Genomic DNA, 20,792 nt, shown 5'->3' on the forward strand with positions numbered 1-20,792 from the left:
GCCACAGCCAGGAGACTGAATGGACAAGCTAGATGAACCGGCCTTCCAACTGGTTAAACCAGGACTTACCCAGATAGCACAAAATGCCTTTTTTTTTTTCTTTTACTGAGGCAGCACTGGGGTAAGGACTTTCCCTACTTGATTTAATCTACTCTTTGGCACACCCCTTATAAGTAGGCAACTCTGTCCCTGTTTAAAGACAAGGAGACAGAAGATGACAGAGATTAATTAGGGTCGCAAAGCTCGAACACAGCAAAAGTGGATTGGAAGCCAGGTCTTTACCATGACCCTATACTGTAGTCTTTTTCCTGAGTCAATGGAAGCGTATGGTCCTTGCCCCCAGGACACCTTACAGCCCCAGGTGAGCTTGTTCACCTGCAGAGGCCCAGAGCACTGGTTCCTGAGCCTCCCCTCGCAGTGGGTAGGAAGTTCCTCAACACTGCACTACTGTTACAACAAGTGACCAGCAGATGGCAATGTCCACCAGCCCTCCCTGATTTGTCCCAAACCCAAAGGGCCCTGAGATGTCCCTTTTGGAAGGCTTCTGGGAAAGAAGCTACCTTTCTCCCTTCTTCTCTGTTGCCTCTCCTCCCCCTCCCAGTGGCCTGGGGCACAGGGGCAGGCCACGCCCAGCGGCCTGGGGCCAGAGCTGTGGCTGACCCCAGTGTGGATGCCAGAGCTGTTGCTCTGAGTAACCTGGGGCCGGGTAGCACCAATCGAGCCTGGGAAATTCCTCTAGCTTCAGGAAGCCCAGCCCTGGGCATCCTACGGGGCTGAGCCAGAGCCTGTTGGAATCTTCCCACCTCGCTGTCCCAGGTCTTTCTATGGGAGACATTTGCAGCAGATCTCTGGACTGAGAGGAGTCCAGCATCACCAGACCCAGAGAGGGTAGATGGCTCTGCAGGCTGTTGTCATCAACTTCTGTCCTTTGCCTTCCCTGGGAGACCTAACCCAGGGCCCTATCTCCTCACCTCCAACCCTTTCTCCAGCCGTGAGTCAAAAGGCCCAGAGGCTATGGTGGGTCCAGACGGAGGACAGGCTCCTGGCTGGGTCCCAGGCAGTGGACCCATCTCACACTCTCCCTGTCTTTCACTGCAAATCCAGTGGACGTCTGATTGTCAGCCTCACTGCACATCTGGGGTCTAAAGCCAGGAAGGGCGAGGAACTTGCAGTCCAAGGTTATAGGCACGATTTGAATTGAGATCTCTTGACTCTCAGGATGATCAGTTTTATGTTCCAAATGAGTGCACCCAGCATCCCCAGCAGAGGAGAGGGGAGGGGAGAGGCTGACCCTCATCATGCTGCACCCACAGGGTGCCCTAAGCAGAGGTGAGTCAAGACCCTCTGGGCTGCAATGGGGAACAAAGGCCCCTGATCACAGGATAGCAGATGGCTGTGATGCCAAATGAAGGCTACTGATCACGCCCCCTTGTTGGGGACTTGGCTTCTGCATGTGGACAATGTAAAGTAGGTCACCTCTAAGGGATCTTTCAGTTGTCTTGTCATCAGACATGGGGCCAGGTGTCTCGGTGTGGCAGGAGACCCTGGGCAAGGCTGAGTAGGTGACAGCTGGGGCTTGCCCAAGTTCCCATACCTAACAGTCACCTCAACGTGGCTCTAGCTGGGGGATCCAAGACTAACTCCCTAAGTGGTATCAGTGTTCCCAGATGACAGGCAAACTCCCCACAGCAAAGGTACCTTCGAGAGATGTGGCTCTCCTAGGAGTAGCAGACAGGACTTCCTCACAAGCAGGAGCAGGAAAGCACAAATACAATCCCAGAACTTTGGGAGACCGAGTCTGGGCTCAAGAGGATCCTTTGAGGCCACCTTGCCAACACAGCAAGACCCCGTCTCTACAAAATATTTTGTAAAATTAGCTGGGTGTGGTGGCATGTGCTTGCAGTCCCAGCTACTAGGGAGGCTGAGGTAGGAAGATCACTTGAGCCCAGGAATTTGAGTTGTCGTGAGCCATGATTCTGCCACTGCACTTCGGTCTGGGCCACAGAGGGAGACCCTATCTCTTAAAACAAAACAAAACAAAAAAAAACTTCCTCCTGGCCGGGCGCGGTGGCTCAAGCCTGTAATCCCAGCACTTTGGGAGGCCGAGACGGGCGGATCACGAGGTCAGGAGATCAAGACCATCCTGGCTAACACGGTGAAACCCCGTCTCTACTAAAAAAAATACAAAAAACTAGCCGGGCAAGGTGGCGGGCGCCTGTAGTCCCAGCTACTCGGGAGGCTGAGGCAGGAGAATGGCGCAAACCCGGGAGGTGGAGCTTGCAGTGAGCTGAGATCCGGCCACTGCACTCCAGCCTGGGTGACAGAGCGAGACTCTGTCTCAAAAAAAAAAAAAAAAAACAAAAAACAAAAAACTTCCTCCCATTCAGAGCTATCAGAGGCTGCCTTGGATAGGGAGTTCCCCACCTCTGCAGGCATGCAAGCGCAGCCCAGGAAGCAGTTTGTTATGATTCAGGCATGCATGGCAAGTTGGCTTAAATAATAACCCAAAAGTTATTTTCAGCTCCTTGGGTTCAATGACTGAGTCAGGGATGTGGTGCTGAGAGAAAGTAAAAACAGCTTCTGCAAGGGGCGGAAGAGCAGCAAAGTGTTCTGGGGTAAGGATGTGGGAACTGGGGTGGGGATGTGGGAACTGCCCCTCCTTGCCCCCCAAGTTGTGAAACATCGCCCCAAGCAGGCTGCTTTTTCCCTCCTTCCTCTGTTGGAGTCAATCTCACCTTCTCTCTCTGAGGAGGACTCAGCTGGAGCCTGGAGGTCTGGGGTTTGGGGGTGATCAGATGGATGAAGAACTAAAGTTAGGGCTTTCAGACCCCAGTTTTCTCCCAACCTCCTGTGACCTTTGCTCCTGACATCTGCCTCTGGGTCTCATCTGCTCTCCAGCGATGGCTGGGGCAACAGAGGAAGGAGGTTTTCATTCTTAAGGCTCTTAGTGCAGTTAGCATGTGGCGCACAGCTTCAAGGGCTCCAGGCTGTGTGCACTAGCTCTCTCCTGCCCAGCCCATCGACCTAAGATCCCCGCATCCCCCAAGAGGAAGTCCCAACTGGGTGGGCACCTGGAGACCTGGGTCATGGGCAGGTCCTGCTGCTGGTATGACAGACTATTTTCCATGGCAAGTGTTTTCCGTTTCCAGTTGCAAGCAGTGGCAGGCAGGAGGCCCCTGGGTAACACTTTCATAGTCTTCACCTGGATTGGAGAGGTCCTTTCTTTGCCAAGAATTTTCTAGAAAGCCAGAGAGGAAAGGCAGGCATATTCTGCCTCTCCACGGGGTCTGGGGAGCAGGGCGGCAGAACAAAGCCCCTCACATTCCCATCCCCCAGCCCCAAGCCAAGGGTTGAGCAAGGACAGTTGATGACTCCAGGCTCTACCACTCCCCAGGTGCCACTACACAAGGTGTTGAATTCTTTAGCTCAACTTTCCTTTTCTATAGAATGGGAAGAATACCCATCTCACAGCATAGAGTAGTTGTGAGAATGAAATGGCATGAGGTGTGTGGAGCAGCAGGCAAGGTGCCTGGCATTCAAGAGATAACGAATGGGCACTATCATTATTTACTGGGAGCAAGGGAGACAGGCATGGCCCACGCATCCTCTCTGCCTCCTCCTTCTGGGCCCTGCTCCAATGTGTCCTCCGCTGATCACAGAGCCCCCCAGCCCATCACTTTACTCGGAACCACTGGACAGCACACTGGGCATTTATGCGCTTCCTGTTGGCTGTCTCTTGCATCCATCCTAAAGTTCCATGTGCTTGCCCTGCGCATTGCTCAATACACAATGCACGGAAGGCTACCTGGCCATGAGTATTTACATCAAAGAAGAAATGAATGGAGGGACGGCTAAATAAATGAATGACTATGCCTTCACTATACAGAACAAGCAGCACAGGTGGGATAAGTGAAGTCCGGGTTGGAACACACGCAGCGGGAGGACAGTGGCTCCAGCAGCATCAGCCCACCCCGGTTGTGTCCTCCAAAGCCCTCCAGGTGCATAGAAGCTGCTTCTCTCTCTGCCATGATCACCCCTGGCACTGGGAACACACTGGTGGTTGGGGGGCAAGACTACGTCACCTCCTCTGTGCCGGCCTGTTATGCCAGCCACACACAGGATGAGTTGAGAATCCGCTCATTTTATAGATGAGGAAATTCGGTCTCCAAGAAGTTAAGTGGCCTACTCCCACAAGGACAGCAAGGTGCAGGGATTCCAACCCATCCCTCATTCCTAAGCCCCAACGTGGCAGGGGTGTCACGTAATCAACAAACGTTTATTTGTAACTGGCCGTGCCAAGAATGTGCTAGGACCCCTCCGCTCTCTGCTCTACACAGCCGGGTAAACTGAAGCCAAGACAAGGCAAGCGACTTGCTGTCACCCAGGACTCCCCGCGCCTTTGCACAAATCTTAGCCGAGGGCGCATGGCTGCAGGGGGAAAGGAGCCAAGTAACATAGTAGTACCCAGCATCGCGTCAGGGAGAGACGGGGGGCTGGCAGGGTGGGGGCGGCGGTGTTTGTCACCGACTCTCCAACCCCAGTCCCAAAGGCAGGGTGGACTATCCAAGCTCGGTCATCCCAGATCCCCCAGGTTCCTGCTACGAGAAGTCCCTCAGCGCCGGCAGCGCTGACCCTGGCCTGAGGGTCTGCCCTTCCCGGCAATGTCAGGCCTTTCTCCTTGGCATCCATCGACCTTGGGGTCTGCGAGGACTGAACTTCACTAGGCCTCTCTCTCCCACCCGCAAACGTTCTCTAGTGTTATGCGGCTCAAAGCCCCAAGCTGAAAAGGCGCCGCGTCTCCGCGGTGGCCGAGAGGGCGATGGCCGAGGAGTTCGTTTGGGACGAAGCAGCGGAGTAGGGGAACTGGGGAGCCTGGGCCGGAGTTGGCCCAGGAACTCCATAGGCCGGGCCTCTCTGTGGGTCCCAGCGCAGCGCAGCCAGGCGGGCGTCGGGACCCACGCGGCTTTGGATTCGGCGAGCGACCTTGCTTTGAAGCTGATCACCCGCTCAAGGTGATCACGACGTGCCCACCCGGTCTAGATTTTGAGTTCTGCAGCAAATGCAATTTTAAAGGAAAAGGACCCGCCTGTCCTTCTCCGGCAGTTCGTTTGGCCCAGGCCTTCGATCTGCTGAAAGTTTCCGATCTAGGGGGATGTCCAGGCTGCCGGCGGAGCAGAGCCGATAACCCTCCCTTCCGGCGCGTTCCCCTGAGACTTGGCCTCCGCAACCTGTCCTGCCAGCCGCGGAGCAAAGTGCTCTGCCGCCCGCGCGAGTGCGCCCCGGGGCCTCGCAGCTGCCGGGCGTCCCCGCCATCCACCCCGGGCCCCGCGCCATCACCGCGGCGAGGGAAGAAGCTCGGGGGCACCATCCCGGGGCTCTGCGCCGTCCGCTCTCCGGGATCCTGGCCGCTCACGGACAAAGCCGGTAGCTGGTTTCCGTTAGCTGCTGCCCTCACCCCGAAGGCGGGCGGAAGGTCGCCAGTTGGACGCACAGCCAAACTCTCAGCGCACTCCCGCGCGAGATCCCACATCACCCGGGGCTGCCGTCCTCATTCCGAGCTCCTTCTAGAGCTTGGCTCCCGCTGAAGCGCAACTTCCGCGCCCAAACCTTGCTTTCCCGACGGGCCGTCCGCGTCCAGCCGTCTCTTTCCGGCCTGCCCTTTCAGCCCCTCGCCCCCCCTTCCTCCCCTACCGGCCCCCTCCCCTGCTCTGGCCGCCCGCTGAGATCCTTTGGGGGCTGTGGCTAAGTGGGGAACCGCCGACCCGCGATCCGAAACGCGCCTTTGCGGCCGCCGGGCGCATCCTGTGGCCTCTTGCGCGGCCACCGGGACGCGGCGCGAAGCGGTCTGGAGGGCGAGCCCTTCTGCGGTCCCACCTCTGCCGCTCCGTCCCTGACACTGGGAACCAGAGCGGGGAGGGGCGGGTGTTTCTCTGTGGGGGAGTAGGGAGGAAGCTAGGCGGGTACGCGCGGTGCCCCAAGCCTGGAACCAAGGAGTGCGCGTTGGTCTTGGGCTCCGCGCGGGTGGAGGGGGGTCGCCCTGCCGCGGGGAGGGGAGGCGGGGCACCCGGGCGTGTCGGGAGGCTGGGGCCGGTGACACTCGCTTGGCGAGGGTGGGGGCGAAGCGCTGCGGTAGTAGGGGGAGGCTCCGGCCCTGGTCTCCACTCTAGGCCCTGGTGGGGGGCGCATCGCGGTCGCCCGAGCTTTCAGCAGGGGGCGCTGCTCCGGGCGTTGGGCGGGGGTGGGGTGGGCCAGTAGGGGGGGCCGCGGCTGGCCGCGCACACTTCCCCCATTATTAAACACTATGTTCAAAAGGCGCCGGGGGACTTCCCGGAGCCACGGAGCCCGCGCCGCCCGCCCGCCCGGCCCACGGAGCCCATGGACCTGAGTGCCGCCGCCGCGCTGTGCCTCTGGCTGCTGAGCGCCTGCCGCCCCCGCGACGGGCTGGAAGCGGCCGCCGTGCTACGAGCGGCGGGGGCTGGGCCGGTCCGGAGCCCGGGGGGCGGCGGCGGCGGCGGGCGGACTCTTGCCCAGGCTGCGGGCGCCGCGGCTGTCCCGGCCGCCGCGGTTTCCCGGGCCCGCGCCCCGCGCCGCGCCGCGGGCTCCGGCTTCAGGAACGGCTCGGTGGTGCCGCACCACTTCATGATGTCGCTTTACCGGAGCCTGGCCGGGAGGGCTCCGGCCCGGGCAGCCGCTGTCTCCGCCTCGGGCCATGGTCGCGCGGACACGATCACCGGCTTCACAGACCAGGCGACCCAAGGTACTTACACCTCTTATGTGCCCGCCCATCCAGTCAGGTCCTGGGCTGAGACCAGCCCCGCAGCCGTGCCGCCTCTCCGTTACATTTGGGGCCGTGGCCCACCCTCAGGTGATAGAAACTTCGCCGAGACCGACACTTTCCAGACCGCTGCACCTGGACTGCGGCGAGAGTCGCGGCAGCTCCCGGGGCCCGGTCCCGGAGGGCTGACTGGTCCCTCTCCCAGGTCGCCCTGGCCTTGCAAGCCGGCGGGTCACTCTCGAGGCGGCAGGCAGAGGCTAAGATTCGCTTCTTGGGGAAGGGTCTGGAGTGGCCTCGGGCTTAGAGCCCTCGGAGAAGAAAGGAGGGCAAGAGTTGTGTTCCCTGGAGTCACACCGAGAGGAGACTGCACAGTGGTGAAGGGTGATGGCTGTTTCCTTGCAGCAATTTCTGCAGCTTCCAGCCTCCTGGAGGCCACACAAATTGGGGGAAGCCCAGGGAAAACTAGGGCAGAGGCAGGTATCAGACTAAAGTAAATCGCCCTGGAGAGGCTGGTGGCATCACCAGGTATGAGGAGTGCCCCGCTCAGCAGGTTGGTTTGGGTGGTCATGGCTTGTATGTGTGTGACGTGTGTAGCTATGGGTGCCTGTGTCTGGTGCTGGGCTCCTGGGAGAACCAGAGGTCAAGGATTCTGGTGGTGCGGGGAGGAGAGGCCTGCTGGGGACCCTGCAGGAATGCAGGCCTCTCTTAGACAAGCACCCCACCTTGTTCTGCCCTGGGCCTTCCAAAGGTAGGATGTAGGTGAGGCTGTGCTGTCGCTGCTGTATGTCATCTGGATTTTATTAATCTCCATTGAAATCACTAAAGCAGACAGATAGAGAAAATTTAACTAATTTCAGGCGGAAATGCAAGTAATTTCGGCTTTAATTCTATCCAGCCAGAGACCCAGCATGGAGGGCAGGAGGGAAAGAAAGGCGAATAGGGTTGGGAAGTGAGCGGGTGGGGCTGAGGCTCCCTGCTTGGGAGCCACTGAGTCAGTACACCTCAGATCCTAGCCTGGGAAGGCAGGCAGAGGCCTTGCAGTGACCAGGTCATCCATCCCCGCCAGCACATGCCCAGTGCCTAGCACAGACTGCTTTATTTTGGGTACCTGGACATCCTGGTACTCAATCTCCAAATGGCCCTATGGTTCGGTTAGAACTATCAAGGCTTCTCTGACGGCCTGACGTGGTCCCTGGGCTGGATGCTGGGATACTTACAGGAAGCCCTAGTTCTGGTGCACAGGGACAGGGAATACTCTAGACTGAAGGGTGCCCTGTAGGCTCCCAGGCTGCAGAAGGGGGTGTGCTGGGCTCTAAGCGGGCACAAGCACCAGAGTCTTCTTAAGGTTGAGCTAGTTCTACCATGGTCTCAGATAGGAGATAAATCCTTTCTGGGGAGCTCAGCTTGGCTGGTTGAGCCTGAGAGGCCTCCTCTCCCTCCTCCCTCTTGGGGGAAATGGAGTGGCAGGGCTGGTGAACAGGGAGAGGCAGAGGATCTGCAGGGAATCCCAGAGAAAGTGCTCCTTGTGTGGCCCCAAGTGTGCTTCTCCAGCCTCCCTCTCCACCCTGAGTCTCAACTTGGAGCAGGGATGCTTGAGGTCCCCAGAAGCCATTGACAAGGACAGAACCAAGACCTCAGGGCCTGACATTCGTGGCTGGTGAGCAAATCCCCAGTGGTGGGGGGAGTCTGCACAGTCTCTCCGAGTTTAGGGGCAAAACGAAACCATATGACCTCCTTCAAAGGGAGCTCCTTATCTGCTGCGTGGTGGAATTTTAAATTTTTTTTTTTTTTTTCTGAGCCCAAAGAGGAAAAAAAAAAAAGAGTGTCCACACTGGAAATAAAACCCCTAAGCCCGAGATAAGTCACTACGGAGGGAAGAATGAGCTCGCGAAGGGACAGACAGGCGGCTCCTGGAAGCGAGACCTCATTCGGGACGCTGCCCTCACTGCAGCAAGGTCATTCGGGGATGCCGGTCATTCGGGGATGCCCCGCACCCCTCCGGGAGGTTCCTTTGCCGCCTTTCCCCCTCTTTCGGAGGCCGCGGGAGCACCAAGAGGAGGTGCGTTTGGGATTGCAGTCGCGAGCAGCAGCTCCCATTGCTGTAAGACCTGAGACCTTGGGCGAGTCTGGCCCCTGCCTAGGCCTCGGTTCCCCTTCGGCAGAGCGAGGTTGGACTAGAGGGTTTTTGTGGCCGTGCAGACGAATTCTCCTGGACGAATCGCCGATCTCCAGCCTGCATGGGAGACCGTGGCCAGCGGTGATGTCCAGGCTGGGTTGGGGGAACAGTGGTAGCGGAAGAGTTTTCAGGAGACAAGAATTTTCCGTTTTCGCACAGCCGGGACTTTCGGCTCTCCTGGGGGATCAGCAGGGCAATAACGATAAGTCTCCTTAAGGCCCAGGACCTCAGGAGTGGGCGCACGACTTCTTTTCACCACCGGAACACTGATCTTGGATTCTGGCCCCGCAAATCCATGGCTCTGGGTCAGGCCGCGGAACTGTAGCCACCTTCAGTCCTGGTCTTGGGTGTAGGGGTGCGCTCCTGGTACCGCGGCTCAGGGATATGCAGTGATGTGGGTTGTTGGGGTGATGGGACTTTTGGCTTCCTAAACCAAAGCCCGGTTCCGATAGCCTGGGCGAAGGCGTCTGCTGCTCTGGGCCAGGCTGGCAGCGTTCAGGCTGGGGCAGAGACGCGGGGTTGGGCGCTGGCTCCAACAGGCCTCGCTCCCATATCGAGGGCAGCTGGGTCATTTGCTGTTAGGAGGCCCCGCGCCGACAGTGTGCAGTATTCGCTCTTACTCAGCTCTTTCTCTCTGTCCCTGCCGGTCCCTCGCAGACGAATCTGCAGCCGAAACAGGCCAGAGCTTCCTGTTCGACGTGTCCAGCCTTAACGACGCAGACGAGGTGGTGGGTGCAGAGCTGCGCGTGCTGCGCCGGGGATCTCCAGAGCCGGGCCCAGGCAGCTCGACTTCCCCGCCGCCGCTGCTGCTGCTGTCCACGTGCCCAGGCGCCGCCCGAGCGCCACGCCTGCTGTACTCGCGGGCAGCTGAGCCCCTGGTCGGTCAGCGATGGGAGGTGTTCGACGTGGCGGACGCCATGAGGCGCCACCGTCGTGAACCGCGCCCCCCCCGCGCGTTCTGCCTCTTGCTTCGCGCAGTGACAGGCCCTGTGCGGAGCCCTTTGGCACTGCGGCGTTTGGGCTTCGGCTGGCCGGGCGGAGGGGGCTCTGCGCCAGAGGAGCGCGCGCTGCTAGTCGTCTCCTCCCGCACGCAGAGGAAGGAGAGCTTGTTCCGGGAGATGCGCGCCCAGGCCCGCGCACTCGGGGCCGCTCTGGCGGCACAGTCGCCGCCAGACCCAGGAACCGGCACCGGGTCGCCAAGGGCAGTCACTGCGGGCCGCAGACGGAGGAGGACGGCTTTGGCCGGGACGCGGACAGCGCAAGGCAGCGGCGGGGGCGCGGGCCGGGGCCACGGACGCAGGGGCCGGAGCCGCTGCAGCCGTAAGCCGCTGCACGTGGACTTCAAGGAGCTCGGCTGGGACGACTGGATCATTGCGCCGCTAGACTACGAAGCGTACCACTGCGAGGGCGTTTGCGACTTCCCTCTGCGCTCGCACCTCGAGCCCACCAACCACGCAATCATTCAGACGCTGCTCAACTCCATGGCGCCAGACGCGGCGCCGGCCTCCTGCTGTGTGCCCGCGCGCCTCAGCCCCATCAGCATCCTCTACATCGACGCCGCCAACAATGTTGTCTACAAGCAATACGAGGACATGGTGGTGGAGGCCTGCGGCTGCAGGTAGCGCGCGGGCCGGGGACGGGGCAGCCGCGCGGCCGAGGACCCCCAGCTGATGAGCAGCAGAGGGCCAGCCTGTCACCGAGCGTGGGTGCAAGTCCGATGTGACCCAGCGCCCTCTCGGAGGAGGGAGAGCACACGTTCACACTGACACACACTCGTGCAGTCACACACACATTTACTGGGGACAGCATGTGAAAGCCTTGGGAAGAGATGCCCTGCCGGTACCGAATGTCAGAGCCTTGTGTATTTTGCAAACAGATAACCGTGGCGCCTACTGCCTCCATTTGGGGAGAGGAAGGTGTTTGTGCTTATGTTGCAGTAACAGGCACGAAAATCAGATAGAAACGGGTTAGGAAATTGGAAGCTCCAGAGTGGGAGAACCAAAGGGGTACTCGAGCATGTTTTATCTCACCCCTTCTTGTCTCTGGCCCGACGTGGGGGCATCGCTTCCCTGGGTGGCTGAGCGCTGCGTGGTGCACTCCGTGATCCACTGCAAGGCTGTAATGCCCTTTCCGAGGGTTTGTGTTGCATGGGGCCGTTTACTCTGGAACTGTTGCAAAAAGCATCTTTTTTTTTTCTTTTTTAACTTTTAAAATTTAACGTGCCCCTGCTTCATTTTTGAAAGGGAAGTTTTGTCTGAAAGAAGGTGTTGTGGATCTTCCCAGATTTGTGCAAAGGTCGGTACCGCCCCCCCCCCCCGCCTTTTTTTTTTTTTTTTTTTTAAATCAATTCCAATTGGAAATGTTCTGGAAAGTGGAAAGGATATTTTTCTTTTTGTGGGGAAGTGAAATGGGGGAGGGGTTGAAACGGCTGAGTCTGATCTAACAGGATATTGGGGTGGGATAGGATCTGCGAAGTTCAGAAGCTCCCCAGCTGGTCAGGGGGAGATGGTACCCATGCTTTGGGTGGCTTAGGAGGAAGTTAGTGCAATGGCCCGGAATGGGGAAGGTGGGAATGGGGAGGGGAGCTACTGCTTTTCCTAGAGACCTGCCAGGAGGTTTTCCTAAGAAGCCGGGGAAGAGGCTCTCAGGGCTTGAGAGGCAGGGAGGTGTCCTGGGTCCCACTCCAGCCGAGGACTCTGCCACGTAGGTGCAAGCTCCCAGGGGCCGACCCGGGCTTGTGCTAGTTATCAAGTAAGTCGGCCTCTGCTTTTTACCTGCATTCGCTATGTTGTTGCTGTAGTTTTTGGCAGTGCGATAGTAACGGGAAGTGAAGCCACACAAAAGTGCTTTTGTCAGACTTCAACTCACAACCCAGATCTTTAGAGCAGGGGGAAGGTCTGCCCCTTCCCCTCATCAGCTCCTTGGCTTGGCTGATGTGCCCTTGGAAGGGCAGGGCCTTGGTGTGGGGGAGCAGAGGTGGAAGCCTATCCCCCAGTTGCCAGATTTTGCCCCGAAGAGTCTTATCGATGGGAGGATTTTCTAGGCATGTAAAAGTGAGTTCGGACATTCAGCCTTCACTGTTTGGTTTGATTTGTTTATGCCTGGGAATCCTTTGTGGCTTTTTGTCAGTAGGCTGGGAGAGGGAAACTAGTTGGACTCCACCTGTCTGGGGTGAGGGCTTCTTAGAATAGCCCCGCAGCCCTCCCAGTGCATCTGTGTGATGTGCAGGACTTTCCCCTTCAGAGTCCTGGGGAGCATTAATTCCACCCTGTGTTGGATGCAGGACAGTTCATACACATTTTGATTCTCAGTGATTACACTCTTGAGAGAGAGAAGACAGACTTAGGATTTAGATACAGCTAATTTACTTATGGGCCCCACCTGAAGCAATCGGTTTTCATCCTGTAAAATTCTCCCAAAAGAAAAAAAAAAAGCACGTGTTACTCTTAAAATTAAGATGTCCCCCTTCCTACTATGTGAATTTATATTCTGTGGCTGTATGAGTAGCTATAAATAACCAGAAAATGAACAGTGTCTTCAGGTTAAAAATTTTAAAAATATCCCAAAGTGGCTGCGCTGGTACAATTCCACCTTACTTTAGTGACTGGGCAAAGATTGTCCCTAAATTTGTGGATTTTGCCAGAGACACCTCACTCTCGTTTTCTAAACGAAGCTTGTCATAATGAAGAATTATGTAAAAAATATAGCACTAAAGTGTTAAAAGTTGTAGTATTAGAAGGTTTAGAAAGGAAGTTAATGACAAAGTGCAGTTAAATGTTATTTTGAAGAAAGTCTAGGGTATTTAATATCTTTGGATAAAAGCAAACATTTTGATAGTTTTTTAGTGACTAGGAAAAACAATTTTTTGGGCAGAAATGTCTTTAGCCTGGCTTTTTTATGGTAGGGAAAAGAACTGTCAATTTCCCCTCATTCCTTCTGATGACCTCCTTCTAACGAGATGTGTTGTGAGTGGTGTGGGAAGTAGGTACCTTCCTGCATCTTGAGTTCAGGTGGCACCAGGGGGAGGGGTGTTGTCCTTGGACAATGACCGTTCCTTCCATGGCCCCATACCCTCAGTGTGCTCTTTGTTTACTGGATAAAAGGAATGCTTCCCAGATTTCTCTGGAGCAGGTGAAGCCCCCAGGGGCCACTCTGCCCAACCCTCTGGCATCTCAGTCCATTCACTAGGTGAATGCAGAGGATCCATTTCACTTTGTAAAAATGACAACAAAGGGCCAACACGTGGGACAGACGGCTTTTTGCTGCTAAGATGTGGTTTAACTAGCATTGCCAAGATGTGGAGAAAAGCGTTCTGCCAACACAGTTGGTAGTAGCACCCTGAGCTCTCTGTCTTCTAGGTAGTGGGGGACAGGCCTGGGTGACTGGCATGAACTCAGCTTCTCTGTTGCAACCCCCAGCTGGAATCTCCAGTCACTATGGATGGGAGAACTGACAGGCAGAGAGAAAGCATGTCAAGACTGTGAGTAAAGGCTATCCCCTCAACCCCAATCTGAGGTCACCAAAGTCTCCCTCCTAAAGTAAACAGAATTTTCCATTTCGTTGGGAGAATTGTGCACTACTAGTTGACATGATTTGAACCATGATTTCCGGGTAGTGAGCTCGGGGCAGGCCAGCTGGGGCCCAAGGGGGGCTGGTGCTGGGTCTGTCAAACACGAAGATAGTCTGGTCACTGCTGCTTGAAGCCAAGGCTTTCGTGTTAAGGAGGATCACCCACACTGGCAGGCGGGCATTTCCACTGATGCCCAAACACACTTGCTTTGTTGAATCCTGACTTTCCAAGCAGCTGCGCTGGGTCTTCCAGAGAAGGTGGCAGGCTTTGCCGTCTTAGCTTGGGGAAGTCAGGCTGGAGCTGTGCTAAGTCATTGTATCCATGCTCCCCTTCACCGTACCCTCCTGGCAACAATATGAGGTGTGGATTTTGTGATAGGAGAATCCAGACTCCACGAGGCCCAGGGCAGTCTCTTCTCCTGGCAGCTCTCATGATGTCGGCAGGAGTGGGCGCCTCACCTTGGGTACTGAAGAGAATACCGATAATCCCGTGGATGGAACAGGACGGAGTGTAATTCAGTCCCTACACATTGTATATGCTGTTGTCAATTTCATTTAAACCCACAGCAGAAAACAACTAGGATTTGTAGACTGATTTTCTTCTTAGAGCAGGGAGAAAAATGACGTTCTTTCCAAAAGCAGCTAGTGCAGAGATAAGGTCAGCCTCTTCCTGTGCTTGAGTCTGGTCTCCAGGAAATCCAGTGGCAGGAAGAGAGTGTCCTGCGGCTGCCTCTGGGTGCACAGAACCACTGGGCCTCGCTGATTCTCATGAGAACCTGTCATCTCAGGGAGACAGACCTCCCCCTGGCCCTCAGTGGGCCATAGGCCAAGAGGCCTGAGTCAGATCGCGCAGTGAGCTGGAGGGAGCAAGGCTCTGAAAGCGGCAGTCTAGCAGAGGGAGCTTGGGCCTGCGCTTGCCCCTCAGAAAGTGTCTGGATTGGGAAGGGAAGAGAAGAGAGGAAGCTGCCCAGCGAACCCAACAGCCAAACTTTGGGCGAGTGGAAAGTAACTAGATCCCTCTGGGGGATGGTATATCTGAGCTGCACCAGAGTCAGAGCCCACTGTGGGCTTCCGAGTGCCCAGAGGCAGCTGCTCCCACGGCATGGCCTGCGCCCGCCTCAGGGGAGGCCATTTGGGCCAGGGCACCACAGGGCGTCTCCTGAGAGAGGTCTGAGGCTAGTTATGGGCAGTCACCTCCCTGCTGGAGCTTCATCTTCTGTCCTGTAAAATGATGCCCTCTCCAGTTCCAAGGTTCTAGGATTTTACCTTGCCCTAAAACCCACTCAGACAGCTTGAAGGCAGAGCAAATGTGACGGCTCCTGGAGAAGGTCCTCTCCCAATCCCAGTCCCAGAGCCATGTCTTACAGGTTTCGCAGCTCTTGCCTGTGCGCGCGTGTGTGTGTGTGTGTGTGTGTGTGTGTGTGTCCATTTTACTCCTGTCCTCAGTAGATGCCTCATGGATGTGCTTTGAATTCCCCTGGGCTGAGGGAGGTGCGGGGAAGGCCCGCACCTTGAGGGTGGGGTTCAGCTACCCAGAGCCAGGAGCTGGCTGAGGGCACTGCCCACCCAGCTGCAGTTCCTCCTGTGCTCAGTGGGGTGGGTACAGCCACACTCAAGCTGAGACTGTCTGAGAGAGCTAGTGCTGGGAAGGGCTCTACCTGCTGCCAGGGCCTCTGCAGGCAGAAGAGGAAAGGCAAGGCTCTGCCTGGTTGGTCACCCAGACAGGGACCTGGGACTGTCCCAGAAGCCCTGGACGAGGCAGGCAGGACTGTCCCAGAATGGACTCCTTGGGTCCCCACCCCCTCCTCACCACCATGCCCATGTCTGGCTCTGAGGTCCCCTTGCAGCTTCCCAGGAGAGTGACCCTGGGGTAGCATCAGACGAGCTTCTCTCTCTCTTCCTTTTTATGATCTGGAAAATGGTGGGAGAGGTTAACATAAAGAAGCACCAGAAGGGAGGACTGAAAAAGATGTTTATTTCTAAGTTTTCAGACAGCTTGGCATCTTGTACCTGGAACCTCCTGACTATATAGACTGGAGCAGAGCTGTCTTCCTCCCTCTGTGCTTTTATGGGCTTTAATCTGTGTGCACAGCTTAGTACATCACAAATAGTAACTCAGAGTGAGGCTGTAGTGAAAGAAGCCTATTTTTTTTTTTTTTTTTTTTTTCAGGAGGGCCAGCGTCCTAGCCTGAGGAGACGCCTGGTGGACACAGACTGCAGGGAGAGGGTTGAGAGTTGGCCTAGTGAATCAGAGGGGTGACTGAGGGCCCAGAAGTTGCCACATGAGCTCTGATCATCATTCATGGGTGCTGTCTGCCCATCACCTGCAGGTACCCACCTTAACCAGAGCTTGGCTTGTGGCCTGCAACTTGGCGACAGGCCTTTGGCTGGGCAAAGTTTGGGCTGGTGCTTCATAGTGGCAGGAGCAATTACAGCAGAGCAACCCAGGATGGGTGGTCATTGAAAAATGGGTGTGAAGTCACTGAAAAATCAGACCGAGTTTCAAGTTATGCTCACAGTTGCTGAAAAAGCAAAAATACGCCCTTAGAGCAGCAGAGCAGCATGCGGCGGTCCACTTCCTCCTCCTGTGCAGAGCTTGCAGGCCCCTTCTAGCATCTGTGCATGGTGCGCATGTGTCTGTGACAACAGAAAGGGCTGGTTTCTCTCACACATTTCCCTGACAATGGCAGGGGGGCTGCAGCAGTCACAGAAACTTCCGGAGAGACGTGTTTCTGTACAGTCAGGTGAATTTGTTGGCAGGACAGCTCGGTGACGATATAAGAAGTACCGTTTCACTTTTTTTGTCAGATGAACTTCCTTCTGCTAGTTTAGAAATGCTTCACTCCAGAGGGGGCCACCTGGTAGAAGCTGTATTACAGAAACTTTTAATCCCTTTTCTATGTCAGGGGATGCTGAGATAAACTGTCTAGAACAACAAGGAGAAGCTTCTGACTGTCACACCCAGGCCACTTCCGGCAGAGTGGTACAGAGCTGCCAGGGCGTGGCCAGCTGCTTTGCATCTGCATTCCTGTTTCATGACCTTTTGTGTTGTGGGCCAACAGGAGTGCCACGTAGTGAAGGCTGGAGATTTGGCCCGGCAGGAGGTGGGTACGTAGCTGTCTTCTCTGCAGAATACCTGCACTGCTCCATCTGACCAGCAGTGGCAACAGCCACACCCAGTTCTGCATCTAGCTCCTGCCCAGACCTTTGGCTGCCAGAATCTAGAACCATGGCTGACCAAAGCGAGACTTCCGAGTAAGGTTAGTTCACAGGCATCCTGCTGAATTAGGAGACAGGAACTAATCCGAAGTACACGGGGCTAAACTTCCCTCGAGGACATTTCCTGAGCTGCAAGATGGGAAGGGACAGCACTGAAGCTGGTGAGCTGGTGCAACTGCACACACCTTTTCTCTGTTTTTCAGTACTCACAGGTCATCCTGGGGAGATCTCTCATGGGCCATGGGCAGCCCATGCCTGGATTTTTTGGTGAATGAGTCCAAAAAGCAGTGACCAGGTGGGGCTGAGGGCCTCCCCTTGCCTGCACCTTTTTATCTCTGAGTGACTGAGGGCTGCCAAGGCCAGACAATGCACATGTGTCCTGCATCCTCCCCTCGCCTGGGGCAGCAGCAGCTGGGCTTGGGGTGAGTAGGCTGGCTTGAGGAAGGGGATGCCCACAAGCAGGGCTCATTTCCTGGGTCAGGGCCTGTCAGACTCAAAGTCAGCCCTCTAGCATTCTGTTTAAAAAATGATGACGCAGTTCAGTGAGAAAGAAAGCTCAGGATAAAATGTGTTTTCTGGCGGGGAAATACTCACGTGTTCTAAGCCAGGAACAGAGACTCTCAAGAGAGGCATTCTCTGGCATTCTCTGCCTTGGATAAATCATGGATTAAACATGAGCATCCTTAGAATAATTTTATTTTTGTATTTCACTTTACACTGTAATGCAAACAGCTTTTATGTTTTCTTTGACAAAGAATCATAATTGAGTCACTTTCGGTCTTTTAGCTAGAAGCATTTCACCCTAAATGAAAAGTTAATGCATTTTTTACAAGGATTAACATGCTAACTACAACTTGCCCTTTCAGCAGATGACAATAGGGGTTCTGAAAAGTTTGGACAAAGTCTTTTTCTTTTTGCATACAAATAAAGCAGCAGATCATTTCTCTGAAGGTTGTTGCAGAGTTCCTGTACCAGCTTACAAAATGATGCTGTTTAAGTAGGCCTTGGGTGGGCAGCAGAATTCTGCACGTGACGAGTGGCCTGCAGCTTAAAAAGCAAATTTCATCTGATTCCAGTACCGTGATTTTAAGGAAATGGTAAAACTCAAAGTGCTGGTAATGCCATCAAGGCTCAACACACCATTTCCTCAGCAGCGAAAGACAAAAATAATTATTTTGGTGAGGGGATAGAAGTCCTTCCGCTTTGCAGTGACACCCACTTTTTCTTGGCTTGGGAGTAATGAGATTGGGGTGTGGGGGGACATTAAAAACTCATTTAAGGCAAACTGAAATCTCCTTCGTCAGCATTCTTCCTGCTGGTGTAGCCAGAGCAGAACTCCGAGGCTTGCAGGCTGGGCTGTCTCCTTGCTGCCTGGCCTGGGTGTTTATTTGGGCAACGCAAGCTGACGTCGTGAGGTGTTGCCGATGCCCAGGCCAGTTAGCAGGGAGCCCTCCCAGGGCTGGTAGAAACCTATGTGTATATGTATTCTCAAATTTAAATAGATTGTACATAGTGAAATGTAAATGACATGTAAAACAGCAATCTCTATTTTTCTTATTATATAGCAGTATATATTTGTTAAACGTGCTTGTATACTCTTCATTAACCATTTTAATATTTTGTACAGATAAGTTGATTAAATATTTGATTCATAAAACCGCTCATGACTGGTCTCTAAAGGAAAACATTTTCAGCTTTTGTGACTCAGCCTTTCTGTGTTACTGTAGTCCTCAACTCATTAATAGAATAGCGGCCAGCTATTGAGGCATTAGGACTGACTGCATTTTAACAGTGGGAGTGACATAGCAGGCCTGGCTCTACTTGCCTTTGTGCCGATCATTCCCTGCGATCATTCTCCTGTGTCGTCAGATCAGGTGTAAGGCTGGGGCCCTCTGGCATGGGGGGCCGCACCCTGGGTCTTGGTGACTGGTACGAAACTGCATAGGATGCTGCTGCACACAGCCTCACATGGCATGAAGTCACTGCACAGCAAGGTAAAAAACATCAAGCCTGGGTTCAGGAAGGGAGGCCAAAATGCAGTGGAAAACATTTTCTCTTTGGGAAGTGAGCATGATAATGTGTAGAGTGAGTGCTCTCATTCCAAATGCAGTTTGAGTGGACAGGTTTTCTGTGTTTATACATCTCAGGCTGCTGCGGGACCTGTCGCACTCCAGAAAGCATGAGCCCTCCCCTCCTGGAGGCTGCACAGTTAAGTCTCTGAAATCCCAAGGCATAAAGTCCCTTGGAAGCCGCTTCCTCTGCAAGGCCAATTACATACTTCACAGAACCCAATAAGGTCCTACAGCAAATCTGACAGGGCCTTTTTTGCCCAGTACTCTTCGAGACAAGTACAAAAGCCCGTGCTCGGTGACACCACGAAGGATGCAGCAGGACAGGATCAACCACACAGCATCTGTTGCTATCCCAGCTCTTGCACCTGACTTTTGCCTACAGATGAAGGAGAAATCTATTTAATGTGTTCCTTAAATATTTCTGGGAGAAGACCAACGACAGAGCAGCAACTGTAGGAAGTTGACAAGGACTTAGCCTTATTAGTGACTTGTTACCAGGATTACCTCTTTTGGGATATGGAGCCTGCTGGAGTGACCCACCTTTTCGTCAGTGATGGCAGCCCATGTTCATGGTTAATCCAATAGGCCACAGTTTGTTAATGCAGGTTCCTATGGTCATGTGACTTTCTGGTGAAAGATCAAGAAAGCCTGCTTGCTTTTCACTACTCCATTTCATATTACTAAATAAAGGAGTCTCTTCCTTTGGAAGAAAAATTGTGTTCCCCTTTCAACTAACTCATTTGGCAGGTAAAATAAATGTGTAAGTTCTACAACCATGTCATTGAAAGCTGGAAGGTCTTGTCATGCTTTGTTTATAAGCATCTTTTTTCATTTTCTTATTTTTCAGTCTCCATTTGACCTACCACAGCATTCTGTGGTTAGAGTACACATTCAGTAGAGTAGTAGTCACAGAGAGAAAGGAAAGTCGGGGATGGCATTTAAAATTTTATCTAATTTCCCAGACACTGATAAGAGCACATCTAAAAGGCCTGTCCATGACTAATGGTAAAGGCGGCTAAGACTGACTTCTCCACTCCTTCCCTGGTCCTGTCAGGTCCTGGATCTGCCTCTGATGCCTGCTCATTTCCAAGCAGGCCAAGGCAGAGATGCCTCCAACTGCTGTTCCATTGATGGTGGTGCCCAACGTGGTCATGGATGCATGTGTTCTTGTGCCCTAGGAACCCTGTGACTATCTGCTCAGAAGGGACAATGATCTGGAGAGAAACTTGTCCACTGCGATGTGCCACCAGCATGCAGCCCTGTAGGCTGTGGGTGTTTGCCGAGTCCTAATCACATGCAGGTGCGCAGCCCTTCGCAGTGGCCAGTAGTAGGAGGAAGCCCAGATGTTCTGCAGAGCCTGAGCTGGGTGGATTTGCAGAGGCGGGATTCTAGTCCCTCTGTGAGGGAGGGAGACCCTGCAGGTGCACCGCGCCCCATGACTGTAATGGGCGCCCAGTCACAGGGTCACATTCTCATCCCAGGGAAGAGGAATTTTCCCATAGACTTACGCAGCAAGGAAATCTATCCCTGTGTGGGGAGGTCAGCACAGGCCCCTTTGCCAGAATGTTTGAGGAATGCAACACAAAATGAAAATGCTCGATTATCCCAGAGCACAGTCGTGTATTGTTGCTGTAATTCCCATTTGGGGTGCTGCGCGGGGTTAGTGCTCAACAAATAATAAACTACATATTTGGTAGTTGCTAATACCCAAACTCCAGAGGTTTTCTAATTGTAGAAGAATGGAAGTAACAGTTGCAGCCGTATCAGACAAGATGAATGGGACACAAGGGATAGTGGCCTTGCTTCCTTGCAGTCCCCCAGTGCCAGACACAAACAGTCTGCAAGGATTCAGACATCCTTGAATCTATCTGACCCAGTTGTGCACAGCTCTGCTGGGGAAACACTTAAGGGATGAAAGAGCAAGTGTCCATGTCTGCACTCCCACTGATGTGTCAGTTTTAAGATGAAGAAGCCCTGAGAT

General features: G+C 54.5%; 1 protein-coding gene across 2 annotated transcripts; it reads left to right on the forward strand.

Moving 5' to 3' along the window:
• The first annotated feature begins 6,255 nt into the window (after positions 1–6,255).
• Positions 6,256–19,598, forward strand: LOC105479863 (growth differentiation factor 7). Of its 2 annotated transcripts, XR_011611545.1 has the most exons (3): positions 6,256–6,757; positions 9,609–15,850; positions 16,427–19,598. XR_011611545.1 is itself a non-coding variant. In XM_011738188.2 (2 exons), the coding sequence occupies exons 1-2, from the start codon at positions 6,376–6,378 to the stop codon at positions 10,571–10,573; spliced, it is 1,347 nt and encodes a 448-aa protein (XP_011736490.2). In that variant the 5' UTR covers positions 6,256–6,375; the 3' UTR covers positions 10,574–19,598. The 2 variants fall into 2 exon arrangements, 1 of the variants encoding a protein (XP_011736490.2); XM_011738188.2 differs by having other exon boundaries at positions 9,609–19,598.
• Positions 19,599–20,792: the final 1,194 nt, after the last annotated feature.

This window comes from Macaca nemestrina, chromosome 13 (genome assembly GCF_043159975.1).
Source record: "Macaca nemestrina isolate mMacNem1 chromosome 13, mMacNem.hap1, whole genome shotgun sequence".
NCBI lineage: Eukaryota > Metazoa > Chordata > Mammalia > Primates > Cercopithecidae > Macaca > Macaca nemestrina.